This window comes from Apteryx mantelli, chromosome 3 (assembly GCF_036417845.1).
Source record: "Apteryx mantelli isolate bAptMan1 chromosome 3, bAptMan1.hap1, whole genome shotgun sequence".
Taxonomy (NCBI): Eukaryota; Metazoa; Chordata; class Aves; order Apterygiformes; family Apterygidae; genus Apteryx; species Apteryx mantelli.
The window spans coordinates 49710576-49726748 of NC_089980.1; the positions used below are offsets into that span (position 1 = coordinate 49710576).

At 35.5% G+C, this 16173-nt stretch overlaps 1 protein-coding gene across 2 annotated transcripts in view; it reads left to right on the forward strand.

The window, feature by feature from the left end:
• The window catches only part of ADSS2 (adenylosuccinate synthase 2), a 37929-nt gene that overhangs the window by 5261 nt on the left and 16495 nt on the right, over positions 1-16173 (forward strand). For both annotated transcript variants that reach the window (XR_010883710.1, XM_013943876.2), the window contains exons 2-5: positions 10657-10759; positions 12001-12069; positions 12828-12878; positions 15205-15271. Coding sequence is in view for 1 of the 2 variants with exons in the window: in XM_013943876.2 (XP_013799330.2) it covers positions 10657-10759; positions 12001-12069; positions 12828-12878; positions 15205-15271 (290 nt within the window). In the remaining variant the exon portion in view is untranslated. The remainder of the gene's footprint in view (positions 1-10656; positions 10760-12000; positions 12070-12827; positions 12879-15204; positions 15272-16173) is intronic.

The following is a 16173-nucleotide window of genomic DNA, read 5'->3' on the forward strand; positions in this document are numbered from 1 at the left end:
TTTCTCCTGTTTTCTCCTAAAAATAAAAGAAAGCATTAAAAACATCTGCTTACTCTTTTGTATTCCCCCTCAAACCACACTGTTGATCTTGTTCTGATCCAACGTAGTTCTTGTACTGCTCATTTAAAAACCTCTGAAGTCTAGCAAAAATTTTAGGCACTCTTTAAGTGTGTAACCTGACAGCTCCTTGAACTTTGTTCAACTATTATAAACATGAATGGATTGAAATGAATAAATACCAAAGAAGAAAATTGCTAGCTGCTGAACTTTTTTTAATACTGAAAACCAGAAGTAGGTTGTTAACTGATAATTCATTCTGGGAGAGAAAGAAAAGCAAGAAGTCTATCATAAAGATTTGGATTGTGAGAGAGTATTTGTTACCAACTCCTTGGTAAATGAGAGTTTTGCATACTGAAGTTCAAACTAGTTTTTTGGCAGTATGGATTGAAGAGAGAAGCAAACAGCCTAACTGCAAAACTATGTGGTGTTAGAGTATATAGTAGTAGTTCAGATATGTGCCTCTTCAGTAGACTCTGATCAGCTTGTTACAGATATATTCAGCGTTCTTAGAAGCTGCCTTCAGAGAGGAAGAAATGTATTTCTTGTAATGGTAATATCCAGTTTTCTTGATGCATTTTTGACTTTCAATCTAAGAGTTAAATGGAGATGTTTACAACCACATGATGCTGAAGCAGCATTGACTTGCTTCTTGCCCAACTTGGCAGTCACTTGTATAACTAGTTCAGAAACAACCGTGGTTGGCATGAGCAAAAATGAATGCTGGAAAGTGGTAGCAACAAAAGCAAACCATAAAAAAAAATATGCACATACGCACACATCTGATGGGGAGAACTGAAGAGAGCATACGACTTCTCTTCCTTAAAATAGCCATAAGATAACATCTCTTTAATCTAGACGACTAATTTCTGCTCTAGAAGAGATGACTCAAGACTTCTTTGCTTTACCCTGAGGCATCCTATTTTTGAGATAGACACTTGGCATTATCATGTCATAAGAAAAGGCAGTGATTTTCCATTGTAGCTTTTTTGGGCAGATAGCTCTGTTAAATATATATTCATTCTTTCAGAGCAGTTTCAAATACTTTTGTATTTAATATCTGTAGAAAGAGCCGTTCACAATATACTTCTAATAGGAATTTTAGTCACCTTTCCTACTAACTTTTTTTTCCTATGCACCTCCACTTTTAGGTAAAGTCGCAGTAATGTAGACCAGTCTTAGCAATTTTGAGAGCACTGCTGTAGGTAAGGCATCAGGGTTTGAACTGTCTTTCTTGACTTGTTCGTAACAGCTTTAGATGTTGTAGTTACTACACTAGCATCTAATCTGCTGTTGCTTAATGAGGCTATGCTCTGGAAATAAAATGAATGTTTTCAACTTATGTAGATCTAAAATGGAGAAAGATATGCTATTGTTCCTCCATCTTAGTTTTAAATGCATTATATTTCTTATGCTTTCCTACAGTGATTTCTTACTTGCAAGTTCTGCTTGTGAATATACAAATATGCCTCATGCTAAAGCTTAAACTTCCTTGGCTAGCATATATGTAGCACACGTTTACTCTTGCTTTTTGTGCTTAACACCAAGGGTATAAAAGACAGAGGATGTCTTACTGCCTGTTTTTTAAGAGAATTAGTATTTTGTATTTATTAACAAGCAACTCTGCTCTCATTTTTGGTTTTGCTAATTATGTAAGTTGGCATGTTAAGGCTTCCTATTAGACCATTTGTACTTAAATTTCAAAAAAAAAAGAAATTACTTCAAAGCTAGAATGAACTTTTAAAGGCTACAAATGGGGCTTTTTTTAGTGAATGATAAGTATTTTAAGTGTGCATGTTTTTCCTGGGAGAATCTTATGTGCCGTGAAAATGCAGTAACTGCAAATCCTTCTCCCTTAAACTGGAAGGGCACACAGTAGAGGCCTTTGCATATTTTCAGGTAAATCAGTGAGACTGGTTGCAAACCTGGGAGCATAGAGCTCTTCTGAACAAGCTCATTAGGCAAATAGTTCTAGCTCAGGATTTCCCTAAAAGCATTTGAATATATGGCTTTATATCATTTTCAGAGTCTCTTTGGAAAGTGAGATTCCATGCTTCCTCAACAATTGGCTTCACTTGGCTTCAGATGAGCTCTTAAATTATCAGGTTTTGCATATAAAACATAGCAGAGCTTATAACTCCCAATTTGATTTTTCATTCTAAATTTTATGTCCTTGATACAAATTTCTTTGAAGTAGATTAATGGAAAGCCAAATAAGATATTCTTGAATAAAAAACTTCTTAGGAAACTTTGTGGTTGTACCATCATATTTAGTGAACAAACACAAAACCAAAAACAACCAGTAGTTATTTCAAGTGTAGTGTTTTGATAACTGGATTTTGGAAATGTAGTGTCTGGTCCAGCACTGTAAAACTGAACTGAAGTCATAACTGGTGATTTTCTTGCTGAATTAAAATAATGCACTAAAATTTATCTTTTTATTGAATAAGCACATCTCTCTTTAATCCTGCACATCTCTCTTTAATCCTGGCAGTAGAGGTTATGATGCAAAAAGATTGGTCTAGTAGTCTTCAATTTAGCCTTTTGAAGACAGGCATAAGTCACTATGGTTTGGTCAAACTATAACTTGATTAAATTATCAAGACCTTGGCATTACTACAAAAAATGATTGGCTGTAATCTGGCCAGTTAATCAGCTCAATATATATTCCAGAAAAAAATTGCCTCAAAGGGTATTATGAATGCTCCTTCTCCTTGCTTTGTACATGATTTGGAAGCTGTTATGCATAGACTGAGTGTGAGGTGCTAAAGCGCTCTTGTGCTACAGAAAGGCTCCAAGTAAGAAGACTGTCTTGCTTAGAACTTGTTCACAGATTCTTTTAAGTGTGCTAGTTTAGTTCCTAGCGTTGTCCAGAATACATTTTTTCTAACTATTCTAAAAGTTATTTTTAACTTCTCAGTCTTCAGAGCTAAAAAGGAAAAATTCATAAAACTATAGTCAGGTAATTATGTTAATATCATTCATAATTCTGTTCAACTCTTTACCCAAAATATTTTAACAGGCACATTATTTAAAAGTTACAGAATATAAGAGGGGAAATAAGCTTTTTTGCTTGTTTTGGATAAATGCTGAAATAACTTTGCCTTAAAATCTACCGCAGATGTCATGGTATTAGGAATACCATTCAGTCAATATGTTGAAAATGTAGTCCTCCTTGATACTTGGATTAATCTTCAGTATGTTTTCCAGCGTTCCTATCTTGACCGTGGTACAGTATCGTGCTTTTGTTAGTGGTAAGTTTTGTCCTCAAGTGCTTTGATAGTGGTTTTTGACTAGCAAGAGTCACTTGTTTGATTTGTTGAAATTTAAAGTTTGTTTCCAGTAAAATGTCAGCTAGCAGATAACGACTTATACCCTTCCAAATTAATATTTTCAGTCACTAAAAACTATTGCAGAAAGGGTGTTTCCGTAGAACGTTTATCAAATGGCCCCCAGATGTGCAACACTTGCAGCTGGCTTTGCTATCTCATGCCCCCTCTGTGCATATGTGACAGATTCTGTGCACATTTGCCAGGATAGGTATATTTTAGAATAGTGTCTAGTTTTGTGTGTAGTAATGGCCAACGTATCTCAACTGAATGTATGGATGCAAATTCTTGGGTATGGTGCTTAGTCTAAAATCCTTCTCTGTGTATTTAATCTTCTTTAGCAAGAGCTGAGGAAAAACAAATAAACAGACCTACCCTGTTCAAAACAAACAAACAAACAAACCCTCTCTGAGCAGTTTTCCACTGTAACAGGAATATTTCAAAAGTGGTATTTCATGGAGAATATTTTTGGAATGAGGCTGCTAGAAAGTGGGTAAATTTAAGTCTTTGTTACCATGATTGCTGTCATTCTAACAGTACTTGTGTGATAATTTGTCTATTAGTATGCACTTTTCCATCAGAGTTCTGTATACTTAGCTGTTCTACATGTTGAATAGCCTGAATATTTCAGGATTACCAGCTAGTGGCCAGGGATCATATGCTGTTTTAAGGAAGTGATTTAAGCATATTGCATTAGTGAAACTGGGATAGCGCTTTTTTAAATCTTCTGCATTAGTTACCTTGCAACAACAGTTTTTGCTTAAAATATTGTGGATTGGATAGTGATTTTATGCCTGATCATATTTTTGCAATTTCATTTATACTTAATGACTTAATACTCTAATAGTATAATTTAATAATACTGGAATTATGAAAGGAGGAAAAAAATGTTGTTGTGTCTCAATAGGATTTGAAACTGTTCATCTGTCAGAGCATCAAACTAAAAAAACCCTAAACTAAATCCATATTTTGAAATGCATAGATTGATGCTCTTTCATGATGACTTTCACATTGCATCTCCAAATGAATAGAAAGAAACTTTTTCATTCTTATCCAGCCGGCACCGTTGTGAGCTGGATGTGTTTGGAAGCTTAGAAAAATGACTTTTCCAAGAACTTTAGGAAACTTTCATGGCTGAGTCCTTTTTTTTTTTTTTTTTTTTCCTTTCCCCCTGCATCTAAGGTATGATTAAAGAGCCATTTCTAAAATTCCCAACTGCACATTGTTGAAAGAAGAGGGGTTCAGCTCTCCTTTCCCTGTGAGCAAGCTCATGCTTTCCTTTGTATCAGCACAAATGCTCAGTGCCACCTGAAGGTACGGGGGCAGTTATGGTTTCACAGTTGCCTGCAGCAGTAGAGGTGGCTACTACTAAACTGAAAAACAGAGATGGGGTCCAGCCATGAAGCTAGCTGGTGTAACTTTGGTATGTTCAAGAGTCAAAGGAGCAACAGCGGGACTCGGTACAGGGACGTCAAAAGCTAAGGAATGACATCATATTGGGAAGTCCATGTTTGTGGCAGCTCTAAAGGTTGAAGAAATTCTATTAGAGGCATAATTTAACATTATTTGTAACTGGATATAACTTCAGGCTGCTGAAAAGGGCAGTCCCTTCATCACTGAAGAATTCTTAAGGGGAGGAGAGAGAAGTGTTTCCCAAATACTGAGGTGAAAGGTATGGGGAGAAAAAATTAGTGCAAGGAAAGGAGAAAGGATTAGCAAACTGAATGCTTTTAATTTTTCTACCCTCCCTCAGAAGATTCCTGGCTTATGAAATTTTAATTTTGGAAACATCGGAGTATGCTGGAAATGTGCAATGCAGTGCCTTGATAGAGATAGACAAATAAATAATATTTCTATGTAAAATATGTTTGGGGTTTCAGGAACAGTAAACCTGTGTTAGCCTCTCAATAGGAGTAGCTACTGCCGTTGCATTACTGGTGCTTACTGCTCTGTTTTATGGGGTAGCTGCTTTGTTGCTAGATGGGGAATCTATTTTATGTTCTGGTTTTGAGCAAGGCATGCACAAATATATCCTATATACACAATTTTTGATGATGAAATGAGCACAAATCCAGTGCTGTTTTCCTAATGTAAGGAAAAATAAAATGAGAAACGGTTTTGTATTTTTTTTTTTAATAACTCTCTCTCTTCTAAGTAAGCTATATTAAACTTCAAGGAGAAGATAGTTTATATTCTCACCTGAATAGCTTAGTAACCTAAGTGAGACAGCTATTTCAGTATTAAATAAACAAAAGTTAAAATGAAGCATTATGCATATTACACTTCTGAACAGCTTAATTTGTGGTGTAATAGTAACAGGAACTGATTTGTTCTGATCTGTTCAAACTACATACTTCCAGTTCACAGCATTTGAATGCTAGATGACTCAGCCTTCTGGGCAGCAAACACCTGTTTTTCTGTTGTTTTTTTGCCTCTCTTTGTGTCTTTGGCATGTTTCAGAAAAGATGCCTTATTAAGAAACTGTTCAGTGAAGTAGCGAATATCTTTTCAGAATGAAAAGACTTAAAATCAAAAGGCTTGGGATATTTTAGGTTCTGTCTATTGAAATGAGAAGCTCAAGGTGTGTAAGGATTCTGCTGTGTGTATCCAAACTTGAAATACATGTGTAGGGGTGTATGCAAAATGTAGTTTATCTCCTCTGAAGTATTTGTGAGAGGGGAAGGGAGGTTCTTAAATGACTTTTAAGGGAGCCAGACTTACTATTTAGGTTCAAAATTTTGACTGTACTGTTTTGGCAGATGACATAAGGGTTTAATATAATATGTCTGGTATTGTAACATCCAGTGAGATGCAGCAGTGAATAAAGAAAAGTGTGTTCACAAAATTTTTCATAAACACAGAAACAAATTTGGGGGGTTTTTTGTAATGTTTTAGATGTATTAGGTTTTGAACTACTCTTAAAACGGCAGTAACAGAACGTAGAAAATTTATGGAAGCAGAGGAAGAACACAAAGCCTTATGAAAAAGGTTCAGTGTGATTTTGATTCTGTTTAGCAGGGGACTTGATCTTGGAACTTCTCTCCTGGTCTTGTGTATACTGCCTATCTTCAGCTGCTTTTTTGGTCTTTTGCAAGTTTAGCTTACCTAAAAATTGCTAAAAGGATCTTTCTTTTTTCTTAAATGCACTTTCTTCTGTGTGTTTTTTGCATTAGGTAGTTGTCTTTGCTGTCTTTCAGGATCCCTCTTTTGCATAATTTTGAAACTAAGTATTGTTTTGAAATACCAAGCAAGTGGACTTTTTGAGTTTGAGACATTGAGCATGTCATGCTAGTTCTTCTTCCCCATTCCTTTTTTTTTTAAACACACAAACCACCCTACTATGGCAGACGGCTCTACCTTAGCTACCTGACCTCCTCCACAGCCTGCATTCCAACTTCCAGAGGGGTTTGCTGCACTACCTTTCTGCTTAACTGGGGTGCTTCCTTCCCACAGTGAACTTAGAGTACCACAGGTACTTTATTGTACCTCTCTTATAAAAGAAGTTTACTGGGGAAATGTCTTTTCCCTCCTCTTCTCAACCCATTTGTGCAGTCCATGTATTTGTAGCTGAATCCAGGGCTGCCTTGCCCTAATGAGTGGGTCTGGGTTCCTCCAGAAAGCAGGAACTGTGGACCTTTGGTATGTTGGCCATGGCAGATCTGCGTGACTCATCTGAGGGAGATCTTGCCATTCTGCTTGGAGAAAGGGAAAAGGAAGTAGCCGCTGTTACATGCACATAGTGTTTTCCAGCCTGAGCAAGAGCAGCCTTTGCTCTTGCTCTGCATTTGGCCTCTGCCTGTGTTGGCACAAGGTAGATGTTTCAATTTTCACGTGGACAGAAGGGAGAGAACTTTGCTGGGGCTTCTTGTGTTCCCCCAGTTTGAGAACCTCATGGGTTACCTCGATGTGATAGACAGACTACTGTATCTAGTTACTTAACTAGGAAGCATTGCCAGCCCCAAGAAATGACTTCTATATCTTCATTTCCCTCTGGCAAAAGCTTTATGCAGTGTATTGAAGATCACTTGAGCATGAACTTTGTTTAACTAATGGTGGAAATAAATTCCAGAGTTAAGAATTCTCCATTAATAATGTTTAAGCATTTGAATCAAAGGAGTGTCAGCTTGAAGGACCTAAGTGATCCCATTTGGTTTAGTGCAGTGTGGGAGGAGTGAGAAACCCAGACAGAAAGGACTCAAGCCAAAAGTGACTTACTCGGTTTCTACCTTGAATCACACCTGAAGGCAGTAGTTGCCTACAGTACAAAGATGTTGGCATTGTCATCAATTTCTGAAAAAACAAATGAAAAACCCAACAACAAAAATCACTAGAACTGAATTCAAGTTTTTGTAATTACAGTTGTTTACCAAACCTGTGCTGTGCAGTGTCTGAGCACACATGTAAACTTTAAAAGTAGTTTGCTGTAAGTGTATAATATGAATCAATCTCATCTTAATACATTACAATTACTGCTTGTGCAACTGTACACTTGCACTTCTGTTAGGTTAGAGCTCACCTGTAAATCAACAGCAGAATTTTGAAAATGCTATTTTCAGCCTTTCAAATCATTTCAGAATGATTTAACAACAGAAATTTTGACACCACCAAAAAATGGCAGATATGTTCTCATGATTAGTACAATCTGCGCTTGTATGTTTTTACACCCTGCTCAAGCAGATGTGACCACTGAACACTGTGTTACCTTCTCTGAATGGCATCAGTAGCTTGGCAAACTTTAAAAGACTAAGAATTTGTTAATCGTGATCTAATCTCTGTAATGGCCAGTTTTTATTCCTCTTTCTTTGAATAGACCCTTGATGCTAGAAAACTATTTGTTTGAAATAACTTGTGAAGTAAAACATGAAATTAAATCAGTCATTGAATCTCTAGGGGATTTCAAGTTATTCACTAATCTGAATGTTGTTCATGGGTTAGTCCTGCTTATTTACACTGCAGTGGGACAGCTTGGACTCTTCCATCCTTCTTCCCAGTTGCAAAATACTCCTACCCGAGTACTTTAGCATTGTACTTAGACCTATTGAACTGTCATCTAAAACACTTTAGCAGTCACATTAAATTTCTTTACGCTGATATTACCAATGGATCTAATGGAGAGAAAAAACTGAAGGAACCTGATGAGGAAGGAAACCAGCATTTTCAGCAGATATGCTTGACTGTAAATGCTACTTTGTACATAGCTGTGTTTTCTCTCCTTCTCCCTCAAGAAAGGATTCTTTCCTAGATTCTCAAACATTTAAATCAAGAACAAAATTTGTGTCTTTTCAGAGATACTAAAAAAGCTTGCATATTTTATATTTGTATCTAACTTAACAGTTCTTAGAATATTATCCAGTTTTGGAACAACTTACAATAGCCCAGGAGTATCAACAATCCATTTACAAAATCGTAATAGCGTAACCTACTAATGTAACTATTTAGCATCCCTTTAAATCAAAGGTACAACTGTGGAGGCAGTAGACCACTAATCTTTCTGAAAAGATAAGAATAAACTTGAAAGGCTTGCATTTTTTATACATTCAATGTGTTTTAATTTCACATGTCGTGAATGGAAAGTTTGGCCTTTTCTGGTTAAGTCAGTTCTTTTCTAGCGAAAAGTATCTGTTTCTAGAAACCTTTACAGCTTTTTAAAGGTACTGTTTGCTACATGGAAAAAACAAACAAAGAAAAACCTCTTTATATATTACAAATTCATTCTAACTTTTCTTAAATTCAGACATTTTCTTTGTTGGGTTCATGGATCTTCTCTCCACTTCCAAAGGAGGTGGGACTAGTATAAGAGTAAGTCCTCAGATGAATGATGCTGAAGTCATGAGAAGTTTGTTACCAACCTCACTAAAATGAGGCTTTTACCTGTGGTATATGTGTTTATATATTGGCACAAATGTGTTTGATATCTAAGAATATTCTTTTTATAAAGTCTACTATATGTAGATTACTATATGCAGACTACAGATACTACTTGTATAGTATACTATGTCTACTGTATGTACTATATTATGTAATATATTCATTCTTTGTGAAGTTTTAGAAGTAGTGAGTTGCTGAGTCCATTGCTTAGAAAATACTTTCTGTTATAAACTACTGGAAAAGTTTTAGGTTTATAATTCCATGGATTAATATTTCATAAAATTTTTTTGGGAAAGTTATTTCCATTTTGTCTTGTACTGAAAAAAGATTTCAATTGTTAAGTCTTTACTTCTGTGAAGCAGTTTACTGGATTTCTAGTGCTAGGTACCTCTAAATGCTGTTCCTGTAATTATGACAAACAACCATTTTGTATGTAACCTTGTCTTACACAAATGACTCGATCAGGAGAGCGTGTAAGCTCATTTTCAGAAATACAACAAACAAGAACTGGAGATATTTGGTAACCACTTCATAATCTTTTAAGTTGCATAAGCTTATCTTGACCCTTCTTAAGACTTGGGTACAGGCTTCTTTTGTATTTTAGCCATATTCCACAATTTAATGAATCTTAATAGTCTTGTACTTTATGGTAATGAAAAAACCTGGGAATGTTAAGTGCCAGTTTGTAAATGGGTTTCCTGTAATTTAGAGAAACTATGGTTGCATTTGTTGCCTTAGTTAGATTCACTCCTTAACAGCACTCTTCAGCTGTGAATGTGCTGTACCATTTAACAGGCCTCTCTTCTGTCTGAAGAAGTATAGAATGGACTAGTCAACAGTGCTGATTGCCATTCATAGAAAAATATCCAAAAGACTGAACCCCACATGCAGAACAAGTCTGCATGTTGCCGAACAGCTGGGCTGATCTGCTCTAATAACTCTATTAGTATGGTTTTATGTACTCAGTTTAACTGGTGATTTTTATCTTTGCTGAGGTTGCAGTCTGACTTTAATGCTTACGATCCCTAAGTGTAATAGGAATTTAGTAAAACTGTTAATGGACTTTTTTTCTTTTTTAAGAAATGTTTGCATGTTCTAGAATATGTATGCTTCTGTCCAATAATTCTTAGAAACATTTTTATAAATCTTGTTCCAAAGATTTTGTACCTTTGAACCAAAATAGCATCCAGGGTCTATATGGCAGAAAATACTGATGCTGAAATTTTCAATTTAGACAAAACAAGTTCAGCTAATTTCCTGGGAAGAAGTAGGTCTTTTATAGATCTTCTGTCTATAACAGAAATGAAAGCCGCAGAACTGGAAATGAAATCAGTTTACTCCATCTCTGTGCTGTTGTGTTCATTTGTCTTCAATAGCAAAAACTAGGAACTTCTTTTTCCAGGGAGGCAATAATGCAGGGCATACAGTTGTTGTGGATTCTGTGGAGTATGACTTTCATCTTCTGCCAAGTGGGATCATCAATCCAAAAGTTACAGCATTCATTGGTAAGTGGGACATCTCTAAAACAGAAATAGACACTAATGCAGTTCTTGACATCTTAAAATAACAAAAAATATACCTGAGAACATACAGGATCAGGATTTTTCTTTTTCAAACTCATATGGGCCTGGACTCCAGTTGTGAAGCATCTCAACTACCTTGTTAATATTGTCTTAACTAAATTATGAAGCTTGGATTTGCTTGTATTGTATTCCATAGTCCATCTTTATTCTTATCTGCCCTGTCACTGCAAACAGCTTGCTTATCTTAATTCTCTGTTCTTTTCCCTCACCTCTTTCCTCTTACTTTCTTTACTGCATATCTCTTATTCTCACAGTCCCTCCCTATTTCAGTCTTCAGCTCTGCTGAGTGACTACCACTACATTTTGCAGCATAGATCTTTCCTCCCTTTTCCATTGCACAGTGAAATGAATGAATGCTGAATCCAAGAAGATTTCTCCACTATATAGGTTCTTCTCAAATGGTCTTCTCAAGATGGTACAGTAGAAGGCTTAGGGCAGTGGCAGCACTATGTGGTGTCAGGATCTATAGTTGTTGGGTAGATATTATCATACTGACAGCTTCAGGTCTGCTGAGTTTGGCATGATCTTAAGATGGTTCAGTTTTGATGTGTGGAAATGCTCATTCTTAAACCATTCAGTGGTGTTGGTTAAGTGTGTGAGATCCTAGCTTTTTTCTAGCAATGTGACAGGATGGCAAATTTCAGTTTCCTGTAGGAAAGTGAGCTTGTTTTGGTGGAGCTTTTTTCCTCTGTTCTTTTTGCTAGTCTGGTAACAATGCCACCTCTATTTACACAGTATTCTGTAGTTATTTAGAGGAGTGCCTGAGGGATACTAATGTTTATAATGATGCTAGAAATGAGCTAAGCTTTTAAAAAACAATTGTGTTATTAAAATGAAATACAAAAAGAGAAGTTAATTTTAGAAATGAGGAAGAGGAATTTGTATTCCTGACTGTCCCATAATGATCTCTTTAAAAAACTTAAACTTTCAGCTTAGATTAGTAATAGTAATGTACGTGCTTAGAAACCCATACTTGAACTGTAAGTCAGTCTTTTACAGATAGATTCCAAAGAATGAAAACTGTAATGTATTAAAGGTTTAGAAACTTAAATGAAATACTCTTCATGCAAAGCATGATGTGTCTCTGAATTGATTGGAACATTTTTTCCATGTTCAGCATAATACATTAAATTTTTTGTAATGGTAATTTGTAATTTCTTCAGGAAATGGTGTAGTAATTCATTTGCCAGGACTCTTTGAAGAAGCTGAAAAAAATCTGAAGAAAGGAAAAGGTGAGAATATTTTAAGATACTACTTTTAAAAAGGTGCATGGGGCCTTCCTCAAAAGATTTAGGTAGAGGATGCCTTTGCAGAGGTCATAATATGTTCTTCCAGAACTCCATTTACTTGCTAGCTTCTGACAGGAGTCTTGCTAAAAGTCTCAGGGCTCTGATGGGCAGTAGAAGCACAAAAGGAGTCTTTGCACGGTTTCAGAGCAGAACATCTTCTAGAAGTAAATTATCTGCAGACATTTTTTATTGTTGTTGTTGTTGCTTAAAGCAGTGGAATTATTAAATAAAATAACTTGTTAAGGTGTGTTACCTGTTCATAATTGTTATACCTCTTGCAATACTAGCGTACAATTTGATACATGTTAATGAAAACAAATGCTATTGGAATCACTTGCTTCAGAACTCATTTTTTTTGATAGTTGATGTTATGGCCATATCTGGCAGTAATCTGCTAGAAGTTAGGTAAATCAACTGTCTAAATTATTCAAAAGAAAAAAGCTACTAATTGGTTGCTGAAATTGAGAAACAAGTAAAATATCTAGAATTTTTTCATCTGGATAATAAGCCTGACGTTCTTAGCTTTATAGGCTGATGTCAGGTTTTAATTACTGAAATCTACTTGTTTTCCCTGGAAGGTGTTTGCTCATCCTTTAAATGTATTCACTGAAGACTAAACATGAAAAGCATTTCTCCATTAAACATCAAAAGAGAAAAATGCTACACAAAACATAACTTGAACTATTTTACTTTCATTTAAGGGCTAGAAGGCTGGGAAAAAAGACTAATAATTTCCGACAGGGCTCATATTGGTAAGTTTCCCAATTTTATTTTATTTTTTACTTTCTCTGAATTTTCTATGGCATTAAAAAGGTGAAAATTTTTAGCCATCTCTTTACATTGGTACATTAAAATTATTTGGATTAAGCCTCTGTATGTTAGGTGTTGTAGCTGCTTTGGTTTGTTGAAGATCCTGGAAAAACTTTTTGATCACTCGAGACTCTCCCAGGTTTCTCAGAAGCATAATTTTAGTGACTCTTTAATCAGAAGCATATCCTAGTCACTAAAATGGGTTCACTTTCCAAGCCAAAGACTAGACATGAAAAGCAGTCAAAAAGCACTTTGGAAGTTAATTGACTGGAGGATTCACTTCCCCCTTATTGTAAAAGTGGTGTTGCTTTTCTTTCCTGAAATTTAGAAGCTTTTCTGGTGGGAAACCATGTGACTGTCCATGACTTCCAAACTAGCGAGTTCCCTCTCTACTAAATTGCTGTACACTTCAGAAATGAGATTTTAGGGGAGTGCCTATGGGAAAGACTTTATAGGGATCAAGAGAATGACTTTCCTCTTTCTTGCAGGCTCCTGTCAGGGAGCTCATCAGTCAAGCTTTGATCCCAACTTATATTCCAGATGACTCTTCAGTTTAGAGCTTGGAGTAAAATCATGTTTAGAGTCCAAACCACCAAAAGAGAGCTTCTTTGTTAGAGGCTTTTCCTGTATCACCTCTAGGCCATCTTTATTGCATAAATTCATCCTTTAAATTAGGTATTGGGACATAATTGTCATGTAACTGCATGTATTAGGAAATGGGCTTTTTGTTGATGTAGTAGTAATCTTCTGAAGATACAAACTTTCGGTGTTTTAATCAAATAAAAGCTTATGACACTACTTTATTTTTTAGCTGATCTGGAGATCTGGTATAGCTTTGCGAGTGAACATGCTATTTCAGAATAAATCTGCTTTTAGTTTGGAGTAATTACTCTGTTCAGTTTGAAACAGCTGAATAACTGTTCCTAAATTACTAAAACTCCTTTTGAGGGGAAAAAAAAAATCACTGCAAGCAAATTATTTGGAAATGACTAGATTATTAGAAAAGCTGTTGTACAGTGATTATATTACAACAGCAATACTGTGAAGTTTTTCATGGGTAAAGAGATCCTGAGTAAAAAGGACCATGTATTGACTGTCAGCCATAATCATTCAACCTCTTAGAAACAACCAGGGAGTTCATTAATGCTATTTAAAAGGTTTTGAAGATAGTCTGGAGATCTGTTGCCATTACAGATATGCCTTATCTAAAATGGGCATTGGGGGTCTCTTATTATTAGTCTATAACAAAAGATCAACCAAAATAAGTTCAAGCTGCTAGGGATGATCTAATCCTTGAAATTATGGGGAAATGTGGAAATAAACACAAAAATAACTTGGTAAGGAAAATGAGGAAAATGGCTCTTGTTTTTAGCGAGACCAGAGCACTTATTGAATGAGTCAGTTTCTTGTAAATTTTCCATCTTTCTTGTGGAATGAGTAGATTAGTTGTTCAACTTTCAGGACATGGTGCTTAAGAAAAATAAGTTGGTAACCTGCAAATGGCTGTTTTCTGTTAACCTGCCAACTGCTGCAGCACTGTTTGTTTGCCATGAGTCTTGTCGTATTTATTTTTTGGTAAACAAAGAATTGTTGTAAGGAGTGTTTTGCATAAACTTTGCTGCTGATAGTATGTAATACTAAGGAAAAAAAAAGGCACTACTTGTGAAGATGACTTCTGTCTTCGTCTTGTACTGTATTGGTTTGTGTAATCAACATTGGAAGATTTTCATTCAAGTGTATTTCCACTGATGCTGTCTTGCTAAAATTAACATGATCTAAGAAGTCTTTAGAAGGAATGAGAACATTCTTAAAGTCCCTGCCTTAAATTTCTTCAGTATGACTATTTATTATAAGAATGTTCTCATTCAGGTCACTGTTTTCCACGATTTTTTTTTCAATTATGTGTTTTTCTTCCTGTTTATGATCTATACATTATTTTGGGCCATTACTACACTGAAATGGCTTAGTTATTGTATGGGAGATGTATACATAGCCTGTGAGTATTCTACAAAATAAACATGTTTCTTAAAAAAAAAAAAAAAAAAAAAAAGTCTCTCAACCACCTCAGAACACTTTGCTGTGAAGAAAAATAACTTGTAAAAGAATAAAAAAGGCTCTTGCCATTGTAGTTGCCTCTCCTTTGTGTATATGTTTTTGTTTTCCACAGTGATAAATAGGGTTAGGATGGGTTTGAAGAAATAGTTACTGATATGGCTATTCATTTCATGCAAATTTTCTACTTAAGGGAAATTTTTTTCATTTTCTTAGTATTTGACTTCCACCAAGCTGCTGATGGAATCCAAGAACAACAAAGAGAAGAACAAGCAGGAAAGAAGTATGTAGTTTTATTATGTCAAACATGGGAAACATATGTGACCTAGTACACTGGATTTCCTTTATTGTTTGTCATCGTGTTTAAAACTGTATTAATTGTTCCTTGCAAGTCTTTAATGTGAAGTATGCAGGGATCATTTCTTACACTTCTGTCCTCAGTGGCAAGCAAAAAAGCAAAAAATCATATTCCTAATGAAAAGGTTTTATCTTGATTTCCCCCCCCCCCATGAAAAAGTTCCTAGGTCCTAATTTAGTGTACGAAAAGGGTTGCTGTTTCCCACTATTTAAGTTGTTTACCAGAGAAATATGTTTCTTAAAAAAAAAAAAAAAATTTCCGTTGATAAAGATTGAAGGACCACTTCGTCATCTCTAAATTACTAAAGTCTGATAGGACTAATATGGTATCTAAGGACTTTTGTTTTCAGAAGTGCATGTAAATGTTCATGCTGTCACATGCTGCTGCTGACTTTATGAAGTTCTTACAAGGTCTAAAAACTAGGTGCTATGTTTCTAAATGGTGATTTCCAAGTAGCTTGCCAGGTCTTGAGGGTGGGGAAGGAACTGGCAGAATTAACAGCATAACACATCTACAATTGGAAAACAATGCATCACTATAGATATCTGAGATAAAAACTTAAACTTAATCCCTCTCCTGGGGGAGTTTGTGTATGTGGATGGAAATTAATTCAGTCTTCCTTACTGAGACTTCAGATAAAAGGTATCATCCATGACTATAACCTTTAAGAGAATGTCTGATTTGGGCAAAATGTAGTAAAACATACTTGTTTCACACAGGTTGTTATTGCATGCTAACTTTTCAAAAGCTTTAAAAAGCAAATAGAAAGCTGGATTTTGGGTTTTTTTGTAGGAGCCAGTATCTGTATATCGGCTATTCTTGAAGAA